The sequence below is a fragment of the Leucoraja erinacea genome, chromosome 10 (genome assembly GCF_028641065.1).
Source record: "Leucoraja erinacea ecotype New England chromosome 10, Leri_hhj_1, whole genome shotgun sequence".
Lineage (NCBI taxonomy): Eukaryota > Metazoa > Chordata > Chondrichthyes > Rajiformes > Rajidae > Leucoraja > Leucoraja erinaceus.
The window spans coordinates 26,894,281-26,913,583 of NC_073386.1; the positions used below are offsets into that span (position 1 = coordinate 26,894,281).

At 40.9% G+C, this 19,303-nt stretch overlaps 1 protein-coding gene across 5 annotated transcripts in view; it reads right to left on the reverse strand.

Moving 5' to 3' along the window:
• The window catches only part of elavl4 (ELAV like neuron-specific RNA binding protein 4), a 100,830-nt gene that overhangs the window by 5,837 nt on the left and 75,690 nt on the right, over positions 1-19,303 (reverse strand). For all 5 annotated transcript variants that reach the window (XM_055641805.1, XM_055641808.1, XM_055641806.1 and 2 more), the window contains exons 4-5: positions 19,075-19,228; positions 13,288-13,513 (exon numbers count right to left, since the gene is read on the reverse strand). In XM_055641805.1, the coding sequence (XP_055497780.1) occupies positions 13,288-13,513; positions 19,075-19,228 (380 nt within the window). The remainder of the gene's footprint in view (positions 1-13,287; positions 13,514-19,074; positions 19,229-19,303) is intronic.

A 19,303-nucleotide genomic window follows, 5' to 3' on the forward strand; every position in this document is an offset into this window, starting at 1 on the left:
CTTGTGCAGGTTCAAAAAGAATACTACATGAAAACCTTCAGGTCATTACTGGTTTTTTTTCTTAACATTTGGCTACTAGCTCTCATTTTAAATAATCCTTAGCATGCTTGCACAAAACTGTTCTGTAATAAAGAATGGGCTGCTTATTTATTTATACAGTCAGGTAGTTATATTAAAATAAGGGCCTGAATCATGCTGGCAATATCATGGGTCTTGCGACCTCTCATTAACTTAAATTGCTGGAATCTTTCTTAACATTTCGCCACTTGCTCTCACTTTAAATAATCCTTGGCTTGCATAAAATTGTGCTACATAATGGGTGCTTATTTCTTATGCAGATGGGCAGACATATTAAAATGAGGGCCAGGTTCATGCTGGCAATATTGTGAATCTCTCTCCATCTGCCGTAAACTTAAAATGCTTGATGGCCAGATCTTAGGATCTAAAGTAATTGTGTAGTGTTGGTGATCCAGTACAGAGGAGTGAAAAAAAAAGATTAATTAGCTGACAAGTAGATCTTAAAATGAAATATTTTCTGCTAGAAGTCCCTGAATTGAAGGAAATGCTTTTTTTCTATCAATATTTCTGGTGTGTTGGACATTTTATTCTATTTTCTTTTGCAAAGAGGGACCACAGTAAATCATTTTCATTGACACCTTGGAGACAGTCTTCAACTCAATATATAAATATATATTCGTTAAAATTTAAATTGTACTCTGATTTGCTGCCTCAGCACTGTCAAATCAAGAACATTTACCTCTGAAAGCACGATGTTTGTGCAATATAAACAGCAACCTAGTACCTTCAACAAAAACGACACGCATTTATATATTTTCTTTTCCACACAAAACACCTTAAGTATAATTACGTAAAGTGACTGCCAAACGAAGCAAGGCGGGGTGAACAAAATCTTCATCAAATGGTGTTTTTTTAAAAAGAAATAATCTAAAAGGGAGGGGGAACATTTAAAATCATGAGACCTAGAGATGTGTTAGAGCAGACAAACAGATATAGAGGAACAAAAGTGGTAGCTGGTGATCGGAGGGAGAGAAAGAGGGTGGAGGGAATGGATGCAATTTTAACGACATCATGCTGGAGAAGCTTCCCAGCATGCAGACGTCTAGTCTAAAAAACAACCCTCTACCACAATCCTTTGCTTTCTACGGTTAAGCTAGTTCTGTATCCAGATAGCTAGCTCTCCCTGAATCCAATATTATCATGAAAAATATCTATCCAGATTTTGTCTTTGCATCTTGCTTGTCTTGTGGTTAGATTAGTTTGATTCATCCCCTGGATGTAGACATTTGTCCATGGGGAATGATCAAGTAAGTTCAACCTATACACACTGAGATTTTGAAGAATGATAGATTATCTCATTGAAGCATGAGCATTCTGAGAGAAACTGACTCATCCGCTTTTACTAAGGAGAAAATCATGGAAGCTAAGTAATTGAGTCATAGGAGTTGTGAAGTCTTGCATCATATATGAATGAAAAAAGAGGTAGAGGTGGTTTTAAAGGGCATTAAGACAGATAAATCCCCAGGGGCTGACAAGGTGCATCCTTGGACCATGTCGGGACCCAAACAGGAAATTGCAGGGCCATTTTCATCATCTTTATCCACAGGTGATGTTCTGGATGACTGGAGGATAGCTTATGTTGTACAGTAATTTAATAAGGATAGCAAGGATTACAGGCTGATGAGCCTGACATCATTGGTGAGAAAGTTGTTGGAGGAGATTCTCAGCAACAGGATCTATTGGCATTTGTATAGGTAAGTGCTGATTAGGGATGGTCAGCATGGCTTTATGCTGAAATTGTGTCCCGCCAATCACAGAGGTTTTTGAAGAGGTCATCAAGAGGATTGATGAGGGCAGGGAAGTGGATGTTGAGTATATGGATTTTACTCTGGTAATGGGATTGGCCCAGGATGGAAAAGTCGGTATGGGAATAAGATAGGGAGTTAAAATAGTTAGCAACCGATAAAATGGTTAGCAACTGCAGCAGGGCTTAGCGTATTGAGCGCAAGTGTTCAGCGAGGCGGTTGTTGAGTCTACTCCTTGGTCTTGCCAATGTAAAGGAGGCCACTGATTTCACCAATTTTAGGTAACAACCTACAAAAATCCCCTTCTTCCCTGTGCCCCACCTGGATGTACGCCACTTTCCATTTCCCCTTCCCCCTACATTCCTTCCCCATGCCACATTTCATGCATCTTCTATCTCACACTTGTTGTCTTTTCATCTCTGACCTTTATCCATCCATCTGCCAATTAAAAACCTCCCACACCTGTATCCAGCTATCACTTGCCATGCTCCACCTCTCTTCTGGCATTCACCCCTCTACTACTATCGGTGTGACGAAGGGTGCCAACCTGAAAATTCACCTGTCCATATTCTCCAGAGATGCTGCCTGACCCGCTGAGTTACTCCAGCACTTTGTGTCTTTTTTTGTAAATGTAGCATCTGCAGTTCATTTTGAACATATACCTATCCATTGTCGTGTTATGTTGTGCAGCAGGCTATCATCACTCTTTACATCCTTGCAGGTGTATGCTGATGCTAGTGTTTCCAATTTGAAGGAAATTACCCGAAATTCGGGAAATTCAGGTTGTTCGGGTAATTTGAGGGAAATGAAATAATTTCGGGAAATTTCCGCATCTGGCCTGCGGAGGGGTGTAAAGGTAATACACACAGCACTGCCAGTTTGGCGTTCGAAGGTTTAAACAGAGCGCTGTCAGTTTAAAGCGTGGGAATTTAAACGAAGCTGTCGGCTGCAGCGCTATGGGTTCTAAATATAGCGCTACCGGCTGCAGCGCTATGAGTCACAGACTGTTCGGGAAAATTCTTGTATAACAATGAGTCTTGGGAGTTCTCTTTCTCAGTTGAAGTTGAGCCTTTGATTATTTTTTCAGGCAGTGGTAGAATTCTGGATAAGCCTAGTGGTGGAAGGTTACCAGTGGGATTCCAGTTACATTGGGATTGGCCTTGATTTTCACAGAACGGTGGGTGGGCTCAAGGGGCAGAGAGGGAGGGGTGGAGAGAGGGAGAGGAGGGGTGGAGGGGGAGGGTGGGAGGGAAGGAGAGAGAGAGGGAAGAGAGAGGGAGAGAGGAGAGAGGAGAGAGGGAGAGGGAGGGAGGGGAGAGAGGAGAGAGAGAAGAGAGAGGAGAGAGAGAGAGAGAGAGAGAGAGAGAGAGAGAGAGAGAGAGAGAGAGAGAGAGAGAGAGAGAGAGAGAGAGAGAGAGAGAGAGAGAGAGAGAAGAGAGAAGAGAGAGGAAGAGAGAGGAGAGAGGAGAGAGAGAGAGAGAGAGAGAGGAGGGAGAGAGGAGAGCGAGAGACGAAGAGAGAGGGGGCAAAGGGGGGGGAGGGAGGGAAAGTGGGAGGGAGAGAGAGCATAGTGAGACATGAGAGCAGGTTGAAATAATGAAGACAACAAAAGCTGTTGGAGGCAACGAAAGCTGAATTGCATACTCTGCAAGTGAGTAACAGAAGCAGGCAGATACGGTGTAGTTACATAGATCTGTTTTGCCTTGTTCTTTGTGTTGTATGCACGTGAAAAAACAACAAATAGCATGCAGGAAGCATTTTGAAAATTTCTGGAAATACCATCAAATTCCAGGAAATTTGGGATTCTATTTCAGGAAAAAAAAATTTGGAAGTACTTGCTGAAGCAGTGTTCAAAGCACCTAAATCACATTTTCAGCATTCAAAGAGTTTGCTCAGCGACTTATTGAGTCATAAGAAGAGTTTGGAGTTTCCTGGCAGTTTTTTGGCTTATATCCGTTTAAGTCAGCATTTTTAGCCTTTGGTTCAATACAGTCAGCACCATACACTATAATTGCCTTAGACTCCCACCCTGCTCCCTCAAATGCCAAATATGGAATAGCCCAGGGAAATATCAAAATAAAATAATCATGCTAGCCGCCTAGATATTTGGCACATACCTAGAGACATCGCCCTTTGTATGCAGATCTATGGCACATTAATAGAATTATGTCCTTTCTAATTCATAAATGCCCTATTCCGGCATGGAATGCCTTTACTATTGTAATACTGCAATCTCATGGGATAATAATCAAACCAAAGCAGCTAATTCAAATGCCTTTTTGTTCTGGCTTATGTCACCTGTGGCAAAGTTGATGTTTTTCGAGAAGACATTAGTTACCTGCCTTACACAACTGTGTGCTGACAGCTGATAAATCTTGATTTACGGTATCTTAGAATGACCTTGAATAGTACAAACGCATCACTTTGACAGCATCAGACAGAGCAGATATACAAGCTGACATCAGATTTTATTGCAGGTGTAGAGATCTGCTTCCACCTGGCATGACAGCCTTAGCCGTCTGAGATATAGCTGTTCCAGCATATTAAATAAACTGAGCCACATAGATATACCATCAATGCAAAGTAAAACCTCCCTTTAGCTGTGATTGTCTTTTCAGCCCTCACTAATTTGCAACAGCAGGTGTATCAGATGCTCTTATGGTTATTCAACCTAGCTATCCTCCGGGTCCCATGAAATTACTGCATAAGAAGAAACTGCATTTTTGTCTTAGTGAAGAACTGGTAACTGCAATAGAGAAGTAAACTAAACGAAAAGTATATGGAACAATCATGATACCACTTGGTCTAAGAAGGATAACAACTCCAGTGAAGAAAATCTTTCACGGAGTCACTCTATTGTGCAGTTGTGAGCTAGACTGCTTATTGTGAAAAACACTGTCACATCCTTAGGACCCTTCCAGAACCCTCTACTCTTGCCAAGAATCAGAGCTTAAAAAGCCAATGCACCCTGGGTTAAAACTATAATTGCAGTTTTAGCTTGCCATATGGCAAGTATGGCAAGATGGCGCCTGCCTGTGGCGACTTTTACGGTGCACCAGAACAGAAAAGGTTCACCTACAACTTCTAACAACTCACCCGGATCAGGGAAACGGCAGTAATCGGTGCCGTTTCGGACAAGCTGCTTGGGCACCTGAAGGCGCTGGCAATTTCGCGATCTCCCGCAGCTGCGGGAGCCCCGGACTTTAAACGTTCCCATGCTGGCTGTAAAACACCCGGCCCGACGGAGGAACGCAGGTACGGTACCTGGAAACTCCGGGATGACCTCCAGAGCCGAAGGGCTGGATCCTCCAGGAACAATGAAGCTGGAGCTGCCGACTTTGAAGATACCCCCGTTCGTTACGGAGCTGGAGCTGCCGTCTGTGAAGGAATCTCCGTTCCAGCGCAGGTTTGCAGAAACAGCAGGTACAGTAAACACAGTACCTGGAAACGAAGGGGAAGCCTCCATTGTGTCCGGAAACGTGGCCGACGGACAGGACTTCAGGTCAGACTGAAGCGCAGGGGACTTCAGCCCCCTCTCCCTACTACCCTACTGGCCAATGTACAGTCCCTTGAAAATAAAGTGGAGGACTTAAGGGCAAGGCTGCTTTATCAAAGGGAGCTGAGGGAATGCTCTGTGTACTGTTTCACAGAGACATGGCTCATCCCCAGACTCAGCGGTCCAGCCTGAAGGGTTCTCCATCCACCGTATGGACCATACACTGGCATCTGGGAAAGGGAGAAGAGGAGGCGTCTGCCTCATGGTCAACTCTGCGTGGTGCTCGGATGTGGCAGTCCTTTCCAACTCCTGCTCTCCGCACCTGGAACATCTGGCGGTTAAGTGCCGTCCCTTCTACCTCCCAAGGGAATTCACCTCCATCATCCTGACCGCGGTCTACATCCCACCCCAGGCAGACCTCCGTCTGGCACTGGAGGAGCTGCACGCCGTGGTCAATAAACACCAGACGTCTTACCCCGAGGCATTTACCGCCATTGTTGGGGACTTCAATAAGGCAAACCTCAAGAAATCACTCCCGAACTTCCACCAACATGTCTCCTGCTGCACCAGAGGACCAAACACCCTCGACCACTGCTACACCACCATCAAGAATGCCTATCGCTCTATCCCTCGCCCTCACCGGTAAATCGGACCATACCGCAGTGCTGTTTCTTCCTGCCTACAGGCAGCAATTGAAAAGCGCTCCCCCAGAAGTGAGGACAGTACAGAGCAGGTCGGGGGGGGCAGAGGAACAACTCCAGGACTGTTTGGAGTCTGTAGACTGGGCAATGTTCAAGGACTCGGCAACGGACTTGAACGAATACGCCACAGTCGTTACAGACTTCATAAAGAAATGTGTGGAGGACTGCATCCCTACAAAAACCTTCCGAGTGTTTCCCAATCAGAAATCTTGGATGAACTTTGAGATCTGCACTCTTCTGAAGACCAGACACCGGGCATTCATGTCTGATGATACAGTGGTCTACAAGAATTCCAGATACGACCTTGGTAAGGCCAAAAGGGACTTCTGCTCCAAACTGGAGGATGAGACAGATGTTCGGCAGCTGTGGCGGGGCCTGAATGCAATCACCTCCTACAAGGCAGCTCGAATGTCGGCGAAACATCACTCCCTGACGAGCTCAATGTGTTTTACGCACGCTTTGATAGGGAGAATACTGATATGCCTTCCCGAGCCCCCATTTGCTGTGATGGTATTTCAGTCTGTCTCAGAGGCCGACGTCAGGAAATCCTTCAGAGGGGTGCTCTCGAAAAGCGCCTGGACCTGATGGTATACCCGGTCGTGTTCTGAAAACCTGTGCGGACCAACTGGCTGTTTTTTATGGACATTTTCAACCTCTCACTTCTGAGGTCCCCACCTGCTTTAAAAGGGCATCAATTATACCAGTGCCCAAGAAGAGCAGGGTGATGTGCATCAATGACTATCGACCAGTGGCACTAACGCCTGTGGTGATGAACTGCTTTGAGAGGTTGATCATGGCGCAAATCAACTCCTACCTCGACAAAAACCTGGACCCACTGCAATTCGCTTACCGCCACAAAGATCAACGGTGGATGCGATCTCCTGGCCCTCCACTCCGTACTGGACAACTTGGACAACAAAAACTCATATGTCAGGCTGTTATTCATTGATTACAGCTCGGCATTTAACACAATCATCCCCGCCAAGCTGGTTACCAAACTCGCAGAACTGGGTTTCTGCGCATCCCTCTGCAATTGGATCCTTGACTTCCTCATCCACAGACTGTATTGGTGGAATGTGTCAGCCTCGATAACAATCAGCACGGGAGCACCTCAAGGCTGCCTGTGTCAGCCCCCTGCTGTACTCACTCTATACTCATGACTGTGGAGCCGGTCATAGTGCGAACTCCACCATCGAGTTCGCTGATGACACCACTGTTGTGGGACGTATCACTGATGGTGATAAGTCAGAGTATAGAAGAGCGATCGAGCGACTGTCCATATGGTGCCAGCACAATAATCTGGCCCTCACCACCAGCAAAACCAAGGAACTGATTGTGGACTTTGGAAGGAGCAGGAAGGGGACCCACAGTCCCGTTTATATCAACGGGTCGATGGTTGAAAGGGTCAAGAGCTTCAAATTCTTGGGCGTGCACATCTCTGAAGATCTTTCTTGGTCCAAGAACATTGATGCTATTATTAAGAAAGCTCATCAGTGCCTCTACTTCCTGAGAAGATTATGGAGAGTCGGTTTGTCAAGGAGGACTCTCTCTAACTTCTACAGGTGCACAGTAGAGAGCATGCTGACCGGTTGCATCGTGGCTTGGTTCGGCAACTTGAACGCCCTGGAGAGGAAAAGACTACAAAAAGTAGTAAACACTGCCCAGTCCATCATTGGCTCTGTCCTCCCTTCCATCGAGGGGATCCATCGCAGTTGCTGCCTCAAAAAGGCTAGCAGCATCTTCAAGGACCCACACCATCCTGGCCACACACTCATCTGCCCGCTACCTTCAGCTAGAAGGTACAGGAGCCTGAAGACTGCAACAACCAGGTTCAGGAATAGCTACTTCCCCACAGCCCTCAGGTTATTAAACTTGGCTCGGACAAAACTCTGAACATTAATAACCCATTATCTGTTATTTGCACATCAGTTTATTTATTCATGTGTGTATATATTTATACAATGGTATATGGACACACTGATCTGTTCTGTAGTCATGCCTACTATGTTCTGTTGTGCTGAAGCAAAGCAAGAATTTCATTGTCCTATCAGGGACACATGACAATAAACTCTCTTGAATCTTGAGCTTTTTTCAATAAGTAACGAACATATTTAAATGACCAAAACTGACTACCCTGTGGCTTTTCCCCAAATTATTGCCTGACATACTTGGTTAAATTCAAAAGTTGGCATGTTCACTGAATGTTTTTGCTGATTTAACCCTCTGCCTGGTTCAGATTTAACCTCGTGCTTTGTGCAACAATCTACTATTTCTCTTGGGGTTAAATCTTCCTCAGAGTTCATGGCATGGAAGTTGTGTGGAGGCCTGTTGGGAAAAATGCTTTAACTAAAGGATTGCAGTCTGCAGTTGAGCTTCTTGAGGAATGTGCGATTAAGTCTCTGAGAGAGAATTCCAAAGAGGCATTGCATGGTTAGAAAGCAGGCTGAATGTTTAGAGGATGTTCCTGTACTGGAGGTATTTAGAACTAAGAGGCATCATTTCAGAATAGGAGTTCAACATTTTTAGTTCTTTATCTAATTGTTAGCATGCTATGCTCCCTGGTTCTTGACATTTCTATCAATGGAAATAGTTTATATTTATTCTATTCATGACTTTAAATATATCTATTAGATCTTCTCTCAGCTTTCTTCATTATCTATTCTCTATTATCGACCTCAGAAAGCATGGCAGAGTACATGACCCAATCAGAATCAATGTGGCAGATGTGGAAATGGTTGATAGCTTCATGTTCTTTGGTGTAAATATTGCCAATAATCTGTCATGGGACAACCACAGTACACTGGCAACAAGAAGGCAAACCAATCCCCCTACTTCCTCAGGAGACTGAGGAAATTTGCCATGTCTCCAATTACTCTTACAAACTTCTACAGATGCTCCACAGAAAGCATTTGTGTCTTTTTACTATACTGGAGAGATTTTGAGGAACAAGATTATTATTCAGTTGTGTACACCAAAACACTGTTCTTAACAATAATCTACACATCATGTGAAACCTTATAAATAACAGATATAAATTAGATAACTTCAAGACCGAAAGTCAAAAACTATTTTCATGACTGACAAATCTTCACCGTTTTACCACCAATTTGGACACCAAGAATGTGACATTAAAAACGCTGCCACATTTAGTCATGAATATTGAATTCATAAATAAACTTCATATGGCCCCTCATACATACATGTTTTGATAATGATCTAGGGAAATATCTTCATCAATACCAGGAGAAAACTACAGTAACATAAAGATAATACAGTACAGTAAAGATCCCGTAACGGTCGTTGTTCTTGGTGTCCATTGTCACAATGACCGTTATCGGGGGGTCGGTACCTCCGTAAGTGAAATCACGGAGACTCCAAATCTCTAATGCTTTTCACAAACCCAACGAGGTATCCTATGGTAGTAGCGATTTTTGAGCGAGTTAATTATTTTTTCTTATTTTCCAATTTAATATATCAAAAACATTGTGGTGTCAAAAATACGACGACTGTTTACGATATATTTTCCAACATTTTAAAATCAATAAAAAAAACTTTTTGGACATAAATTGGTCATCAAAACTAAGAAACTGAGCCAATCTTCAATTTGGCAACACACTGTCCCTTGTTTACCTTTTGTATGAACCAAGTCGCTAACTTCATTCCTTCGTGTTAACTTCCGGAAGCTCCACAACGATCGTTAGAGACATTTTACTTACAAAAAAATCACCCCAAATCAAACGTTCTGATGAATCATTGGCCATCAATTTAGCTCAAATCCATAAGGTAATGTATTGTTTAGATCACATTGGTGAAAATGTTTGGTTTTTGCTAATAATGTAACGTTCGTTGCCGTGTCCACTCAGATGGATGCAGTATTCTACTAGATGAGCAGGTGAATGAAGTGGAAACGGTGTTTGCAATTTTATTGTTCCATGTGGTTTTCATAAACATAGAAAGGAATAAGAAATACGTGCACTTACTGTGCCAACCAGGTCACTGGTGGACACCACGCGACAACCGTTACACAAAATGTATTTGTGTATTCTGATGCCATTTTCGGAAACTTGCTATCAATATGCTATATTTTCTTATTTTTTGTTGATACTATGAACCTAATAAAGTGCTTGTCAACTTTTTTGAAGGAAATTGAAATTTGACCCCCTTTGTCACATTTCTGTGTGCAGACACATATTGTTGGGTTGTATTACAGCTTAGTTTGGGAACAGCTCTGTCCAAGACTTCAATAAATTGCAGATTTGTGGATGTAGCCCATTCCATCACACAGACCAGAATCCCCACCATTGAATCCATCTACACCACGTTCATTCCTTCTTTCCCCTGTTCTTATCAGGCAGAAGACACAGAAGCTTGAAACGCGCATCACTAGACTCATAGCTTCTTCCCTGTTATCAGGCTCCTGAACAGTTCTTCCATGAGCTAGGGTACAGTCCAATTCTCCTCTACCTCATTGAAGACTGTCTGAGCATCTTTCCCTTCGCTCTGCCTATTGTACTTGAGTTTGGTTTGATTGTATTTATGTATGGTATTATCTGATTTGATTAGATAGCATGCAAAACAAAGTTTTTCACTGTACCTCGGTATATGTGACAATAGTAAATCAAAATCTATACAGGGAAAACATTTTCATTTTTTTCAGTCAATGCACATAACTAAAGTTCCTGATCTGTGGAAATATTTTAGTAAATCTTTTCTCTATCCTCTCTGCAGTCTTTACATCTTTTCTGAATTGAGGCATCAAGAACTGCAGTGGCTGAACCAGTAATTTGTAAAGGTTCATCTTCACTTCTTTCCTCTTGTTTATATTCCTATTTATAAATCCCAAGATTCTTTTTAATTTTTAAGCACTTCTACAATCTGCCCTGCTATTTCAATGAACTGTGAACATATATCCTCAGAATAATCTGTTTTTGTACACTTTTTAGAAATGTGCCTAGGTGACATTTCAGTTTTGTAGCAGGACTAGGAAAGCAATTGGTGATATTCAAACTTCAGTGTTGCAGGAAATTTTGGCATAGAATTTTACAGCAAAAGGAGACTGGAATCTACATGAACAGAACGGTTCAACGTTGTTTATTTGAGATAATGATGTTACTTTGAAGGATATTTTGAAAGGGGGTTATTTTTAGAATTGAAAGTTTAATTTTCAGAAGTTTAATGGGACAAATCTTGGGTAAAACTAGTAGATCCAAATGACGAGGTGAACAGGGAAATACAGTGAAATCGGAAAAAATGGGTATTCATGTTAAGACATGAAACAACTGGAAATTGATTATAAAAAAAAGTCCACAAACTCTTTAAATATGCACAGCATATTATTTCCCTGCAAACCAATTTCAATTTCTGTTTATCTTCATGCCCAATCTTTGGTCATCTACTTGTCATTTCAATTCTGCAGCCATCATTCTCTAGAGATGAGATTGGAAAATGAATGAGAGAGGTTTAAAGAGATCGGCAGTACATACTAGAAAAAAGGTAGCTAAGTGTCATCAATGGTTTCTAAGATCATCCTGCTATATGGTCCAGCTAGATCGAGTTGCAGAAGGTTAATCCAGTTGATTTCATTTGCATTCACAGGAGTTAAGGAGGTAAAACTGTGGCCTGCAATTGGGGTTGGTTGACCAATATGAAAGAGTATTTATTATTTCTGAGGAAAAGTGTAAAAATAAGATAGATTGGAGTTGCAAAAGTATGTGGTGACAGAAAGTCAATGGTTGGGCAAGATTAAAATTAATTTGTAAGGAAATAAGCTGATTTGGATATTTAAGAATACAAGATATTGCTCTAAATGAGGTTCTCTGGTAGTTTCATGGAAATGCCATTGCATATGTTTATTTGGGAGACTTATTAATTCCGTAGCTTTCAGGGGTAGGGAACAGTACTGTTTATGTTCTCCTCAATTTGGAAAGAGTTACCACTTGAGGGCAGCAGTGCAGAAATTCTGGCATTACAGCCAGTTGAAGTGTGAAATCTATGCCTGCAATTACCACTATTTTCTGATCATGTAATTTTAGATAATCTTGATTCCCTACAAAATCCATGAGGTTTTATTGAAATTAACTGTTTGTCTTCCCACAGATGTCCATTTTTAATTCAATGTTCATATCTGCTGGAAAGAACAATCAATACATGTACAGATTTACAATTAAGTCTTAATCAAGACTTCATCATAAATCTGAATTCTTGTCATAAAATAGGAGTCTACATTTCAAGCCTTTTGTATCCTGACCTTTATATTTCAATCACAGACTGCAGCATCCCTAATCAGCCAGACACACAAGAAGGAATTTGATCTAAGACTTAGGAAACAGGTGAAGTTGGACTTGTTATAATAGAATCTCTTAAATACTTTCCCTTAAAACGTTGGGCCTTTTACACTTTACTGCATGGCCCCTTCACTCCTCCTATCCGATCTGATGAAAAGGATTTTGAGGGTCACCAGCAATTTCTTTGTTTATAAACAATCATTTTTTGAGAATATTGAGGTAAGAAGGACAGAAGGGCTACCTCAATACCTGCAATGCATAAATTATACAAATTAAAATCAACAGACAGCTTGACTTCCTGGTGAAACCAAAGGGATCCTGCAAATGTTTTTAACCATTTATCTTCAGGGTGTTACACCGAAGGAATAATGATTGGCTGAACACTGATCCTACAAAGGTCAGTCCCGTTACATGCATTGCATTTGTTCAAGTACTAAGGAAACAAATGCAATTTCTGTTAAATCTCTCCGTTTGAAAATTGAGATTATTTAGGATAATTAACACCATTGGTATTAATTTGTGATTCAGTAGATTTAATTTAAAAAAAAAATGTAATATAAAAACAAATTTAGGAAAATATTTGCCACATCTCCTGAAACCAAATTCATGTTCAATAGTCTGAATTTGATTCTCAAGTTTAAGCAGTATATTATTTTCTTGATATTTTCTTTTGTTGTTTCCTATTTAAGTTAATGTGCACTTTGTCTCACACCTTTTCCCAAAGTACATATTAAATCAATTTTAACTGAAAACTGTTAAATACAACATAATCTTGCTATCAAACAGAAGTTTACACTGGAGACTAAGTTCCTAATATAAAGTACAAACTTAAATCATAAATAATTAAATTTTCTATAAAAATAAATTTCACCCAAAATTAATGATTACAGAACAAAACTATTAATTCAGTTTCTCGATATTTTACTTTTTAAACAGCATTCACCCCAAAGTTGCTCATATTAAGGTATGTATTTTGTCATTACCTGAACCTCTGAGCTTGGTGATGAAGTGGCCCAGGATAACGTCTGCTGGGTGATTGATACAGCTGTGAAAGTAATGCTTGGCTTGTTTTCTGGCTGGGATTATTGGCAAATTTCACAGTAATTGGTTCTGTAGCACTGGAAGGTTTCTGCCCATTCAGTCCCTTGATTGCTTCCTCTGCTTCTATCCTTTTGTCAAAACGAATAAATCCAACTCCTCTTGAAACACCTGAATATAGTTCAGATGCACAGATCATTCCCAAGTTATGTTTGTGAAGTAAAGCGCGGCATTCACATATTGTTTAAAACGCAAAAAAAAAAAAATTATAAAGAACAACTACCGCTTCATGCTGGGTTCTTCTCATCAGAAACTAGCAACAACTGTTAATTGATTTTCGGAACTTAAAAAGCCCCAGATGCCAAACTACTTCCATGTATGAACAATACAATTAAAAGAACAAGACAGGTTAAATACGGCATTCTTTTTAGAGAACATACCACAGGACAAGCCTAGAAATGTGATCCAAAATGTAAAGCTGTTAATTGGTGATTTATTACAGGCTCTTCTAATATTTCCAAACTCTAGAGTCACATCAGGCACAACCCACAGATCTAAAACTTAAACCAAGGGCATTTAGTGACATTCTATCACGTATAGGGCCCACATACATTGACAGCAATGGAACGTACTTTGTACAATGCATAAATACCTTTGATCAATGAGCACTGCAGATGGTGGAGCTTGTGGAAGAATCATGTTTGTGAAATGGTTGGTGATTTGGGAGAGAATCAGGAGAAATAATATAAAAATGCCAAAGCTGGCTTCAACCCTCCAGTTACTGTTTATTTCATACCATTTGACATCACTGAACACGATGTCTATGCACATTCACCTTATAAGAGGAGGTAAGTGAAACAAAAGGAACTGCAGATGCTGGAAAATTGAAGGTAGACAAAAATGCTGGAGAAACTCAGCAGGTGAGGCAGCATCTATGGAGAGAAGGAATAGGCGACGTTTCGGGCCGAGACCCTTCTTCAGACTGGGGCGGGAAGAAGAAAGGAAGAGGTGGAGAAAGTGGGCTATGGGAGAGCTGGGAAGGGGAGGGGAAAGAAGGAGAAAGCAGGGGCTACTTGAAATTGGAGAAGTCAATGTTCGTACCGCTGGGGTGTAAACTACCTAAGCAAAATATGTGGTGCTGCTCCTCCAATTTACGGTGGGCCTCACTCTGGCCATGGAGGAGGCCCAGAACAGAAAGGTCGGATTTAGAATGGGAGGGGGAGTTGAAGTGCTGTGCCACTGGGAGATCAGGTTGGTTATTGCGAACCGAGCGGAGGTGTTGGGCGAAGCGATTGCGAAGCCTACGCTTGGTCTCACCGATGTAGAGCAGCTGACACCTAGAGCAGCGGGTGCAATAGATGAGGTTGGAGGAGGTGCAGGTGAACCTCTGCCGCACCTGGAAAGACTGCTTGGGTCAGATGGAGTTAAGGGGGAGGGAAAACGACAAGTGTAGCATTTCCTGTGGTTGCAAGGGAAAGTGCCAGGAGAGTGGGTGGTCTGGGTGGGAAGGGACGACTTGACCAGGGAGTTACGGAGGGAACGGCTCCGCGGAAAGCCGAAAGGGGAGGAGATGGGATTATGCGGCTAGTGGTGGGATCCCGTTGGATTTGGCGAAAATGGCAGAGGATTATTTGTTGTATGTGATCGCTGGTAGGGTGGAAGGTGAGGACAAGGGGGATTCTGCCCTTGTTACGAGTGGGGGGAATGGGGAGTGAGAGCCGAGTTACGGGGTATGGAAAAGACCCCGGTGAGAGCCTCATCTATATTAGAAGAGGGGAATCCCCGTTTCCTAAAGAATGGGGACATCTCCGATGCCCTGGTTTGGAACACCTCATCCTGGGTGCAGATGCGGCGTAGACGGAGGAATTGGGAGTAGGGGATGGAGTCCTTACAGGAGACAGGATGGGAAGAAGTATAGTCCAGATAGCCATGGGAGTCAGTGGGTTTATAGTAGATGTCCGTCAGTAGTCTGCCACCTGCGATGGAGGTGGCAGACAGTTGAGTCTGTTTGCCATTCAATAAAATCATATTTTATCTAATTTTTGGCCATATCCTGCCAAATGTCTGTTCCCCTGTACTTTGCAGTGGTTTTAAAATCCATCTTTTCCACTCTTGAATATACTTAATAACTCTGCATCCACAACTCCCAGGTAGAGAGAAATTCAAAGATTTACAACTCTGAGAAAGGAAATTTCTCTAATTTTTTGTTTTAAGTTGTGATATCTGTATCTTCAGACTATCTTAGTTTCAGAATCCCTGTCAGAGGAAACATATTTTCGGCATCTATTTTGTCAAGCCTCAGAATTTTATGTTTCAATGAGATTGTTCTTAGTCCAGAACCTTTTGCTTAGTCTCTCCTGACCAGACACCTCTCACCATATGAGTCAGTCTAATGAACCTTTGCTGTTCTACCTCCAAAGCAAGTACATCCTCCTTTAAATACTGTGCAGATTAGACCAGCTACCAGTACTTTAGCTGTGTCTCACCAAGCCTTAAATGGTTGGAAGAAGACTTTCTTGATCTTGTTCTCCACCCCCTCCTATAAAGACTCAGATTCTGTTTATCTTCAGAATTGTGTGCTTTACCTGCCAGCTAACATTTTGTGTTCCTTGGTCAAGGATATCCAAATCACTCTGAACATCAATATTTAATGTTCTTACTTCATTCAGTGCTTCCCCTATGTTTTGTGCTATCTGTCAAAGTGGGTGGCAGTTATAAAAATGAGTAGAAAAGGTTTTGTTTTTTAAATCATTTTTACACTACATGGTGTTTGTTCTTTGTATCAGAAAGCATTTCCAGAATTTGATGTGTATGGAGTTCTTAGAAATACTTCATATCATTTAAAATCTCAATGGCTAAAAAAGCCAGAATCGACAATTGACTCCCATTCATTCTATCATTTCAACATCCTTGCAGTTAGAATTATCTGTAAGACTGCCTTGAGGCCATTGTAAATATACTTAAATAAAGTTATGGAATGTGATGCCTGAGGTCAATATTTTTTAACATTGAACTAAATAAATCTATGTAAATTAATTGCAAATGACCTTCTTTCCTTGGTCAGAATTTTGAGCTAATGAATGACCAATGTTTACTATCATTTATAAATTCTTAGAAAATGTAACAACCCATGCTAGCATTCAACACGACCAGGATATAATTTAGGCTTCAATTGACTTGTGACCAGTAACATTTCACCCAAGTACCAAACTTCAACAGGAGTCTATTCTTTTCATTCAACTGTGTTACCATCACCACCAACGACCCATCATCAACATTCTATGCATCACCAATGATGAGAAACCTAACTGGGCCATATACATAAATACTTTCTACATGAATATGGCAAAGAATGAATATCTTACAACAAGGGACTCACTTCCAGGTTCCCAAACCTTTTCATTATCTACAAGACATCATTCAGGAGTGAGAAGGGGAACTTTCCTCTTGCTTGGATGAGTGCAAATAAAGCAGCACAAGAAGCGCAACACCATCCAGGTCATTGCAACTTTATGCATTTTCTCCCTCCACTCTCAGTGTACCATTTCTACATCATGCCCCATTTACAAAGGGTGCTCCAGTTACTTACTGTGGCTACTCTGACACCTCCCAAATCCACAACCTCGGCTGGAAAGATAAGGGCAACGGGGGACAGAACAGCAACACTTGAATATATTCTTCTGAATTTCACACAATCTCAGGGGCTGGGTCTAAATACTGTAACTTCTTGCCATATAGCACCATGTAAAAATCTTCACAAGGTGGTAGCAGTTCATGATGGTGCATCAGAACCACTATTCTGGCGATATATTCTGGACTTACAAATGACACCCATAATCGTGTATGTACATAAAAACAAGTCATAGAACATAAGGTAGCATTTAAAAGCCCTAGAGCAAAGTATATATGTGTGATCATTATCATGCAAGTTAGAGAAGACCCAAAGCTTGAAATACAGCTCAGTTATTGTAATGTGTTGTCTCCTGCAGCATTCATTCCAGCTGTAGGTTTTCTGTGAATTATTATTATTTCCATCAATAATTCCTTAAGCATATTATCATTCCATGTTCAGAAACAATAGCAATAAGCTTAATTCTCCTTGAGTACAAATCAACATCTTTCTTAACAGCTACCTCTCCCAATTGTGCTTCAGATACCAATGGAGATATAACGGTCAAAAACATATCCACTTTAATGGTGCATTATTAGTTAAGTATGAGTGTATTATTACTTGCTAATATTAAGTAAAACTACTTTTGATCATTACTGCCATACTATTTTGAGAAACAACACAATTTAATTAAAAATGGCTAATTCTTATATGTACTTTTTGTGTTATTCCAATAATTTGAACTCTAATATTAGTGACATTGCTTGTGGAAGAAATAAACTCATGGAATTTTATTAGGTATATCAGTTTTCACAAATCTCACCAACATGTCTGAATTATATTTCATTTTACCATTTGATTAAAAAAACTGATGTGCAAATTGGATATTCCAGAAATTTCTTGATTTTGGTTTGGTTGGAGTGGAATTCATCGCCCAGATCTTGGGGATAGGGGCTGCACAATATAAACAGAAGCCTGTGCAACTTGAGGTTGATGGTTGATTTTGTTGTGTGGAAAGCTTTATGATATAATCTTGTCTCAAGACCAATTTGTTTTAATGATGTTTCTGAATGCTGCTTTCCTGAGGACTGATTGCAATTGCCTTTGGAAAGCTAGTTTTTAACAATGAAATCTATAAGAAAGCATTGAACCAAATGCTGCTGGGGCAAAAGCCATGACCGGAATCCCTTTTGTATTCAATCACAAAGTTTCCTCCCAGATCAGAGTGCGTACATTGTGTGAGGAAAACAATTCTGCAATACATTTTTGGGGATAAAAGGGGAGTGAGATCATATCTCAAATTCTTTCCCTTTCTACTCAGTGTACAATATTTCAAATCATGTTATTCCAGTAATTTCAGCCCACAAGTACCTATGATGGGTTCATCATTATTTTGGGCTTAATATTGAAGTTTGGGGAAAAAGGCTTAATTTCTGCTTTTACTCTTTGTCAAATACACAAAGCATTTATCTTAAGACAATGGTCAAGATTTTCAGCTTTTCCTTTTGTTGATAATTAACTAGATTTAGGATTTACAGAGTTTCTGGCCCTTTGTGTGTGTCGGAATGTGACCGTGCCTCACTGAAAGGCTGCCCCCCCGGATCAGATTATACCGTAAAGGAGCTCTAAGCACTTGAGGAATACTAAGGATTGACGTGTAAAAGATTATCAATTTAAACATGTTATGCCAAGAAGAGCATTTCCAATACCATAATGATCCTAAGGCCAGAAGAATAGCCAGTCGGAAGCATGTCCCTTTGACGGGTACTCTTCAGGAAGTATTCCTCAATAAAGGCGGCAAGGAGGAAAGACTTAATATTAAAATTTATTGTTTTCATGACATTGAGCACACAGAATAGTCAGATGTGTTAATTAACAGGATTGAACCAAATACAGCTCTCACTGAGAAACTAAGAATGAATTCAAAATAATCTGAAAATCAGAATGTATGATAAACTGAGCCAGTTCTAGGGAATCTTTCCAAAATACTGTAACATTTAAAGATTTATTGTTCTACTCAACGCACAGTAAATTTATAGTTGAAAATTTTTTTTTTGAAAATGTTCTTACAGTTAATAGGAAGGTGATTCTCATCTGAAAAAGTAGGATCAACGGCACCTACCAGTGACTTGGTCAACTAAAATTCTGGAAGTGATGATTCGGCCATATTGTGAAAACATCTGCTCTAATTCTTTTTGAGTCATAGATTTAGGAAGGCCACTAACATACAAATTAGCATCACGGATTGATGCAGAGCTTGGACGAGCATAAGAAACCTAGAGAGAAAAGATAAAAGGAAGAAATTTTGCTCAGCCATAAAAATTGGATGAAATGATCCACAAACAGTTTCT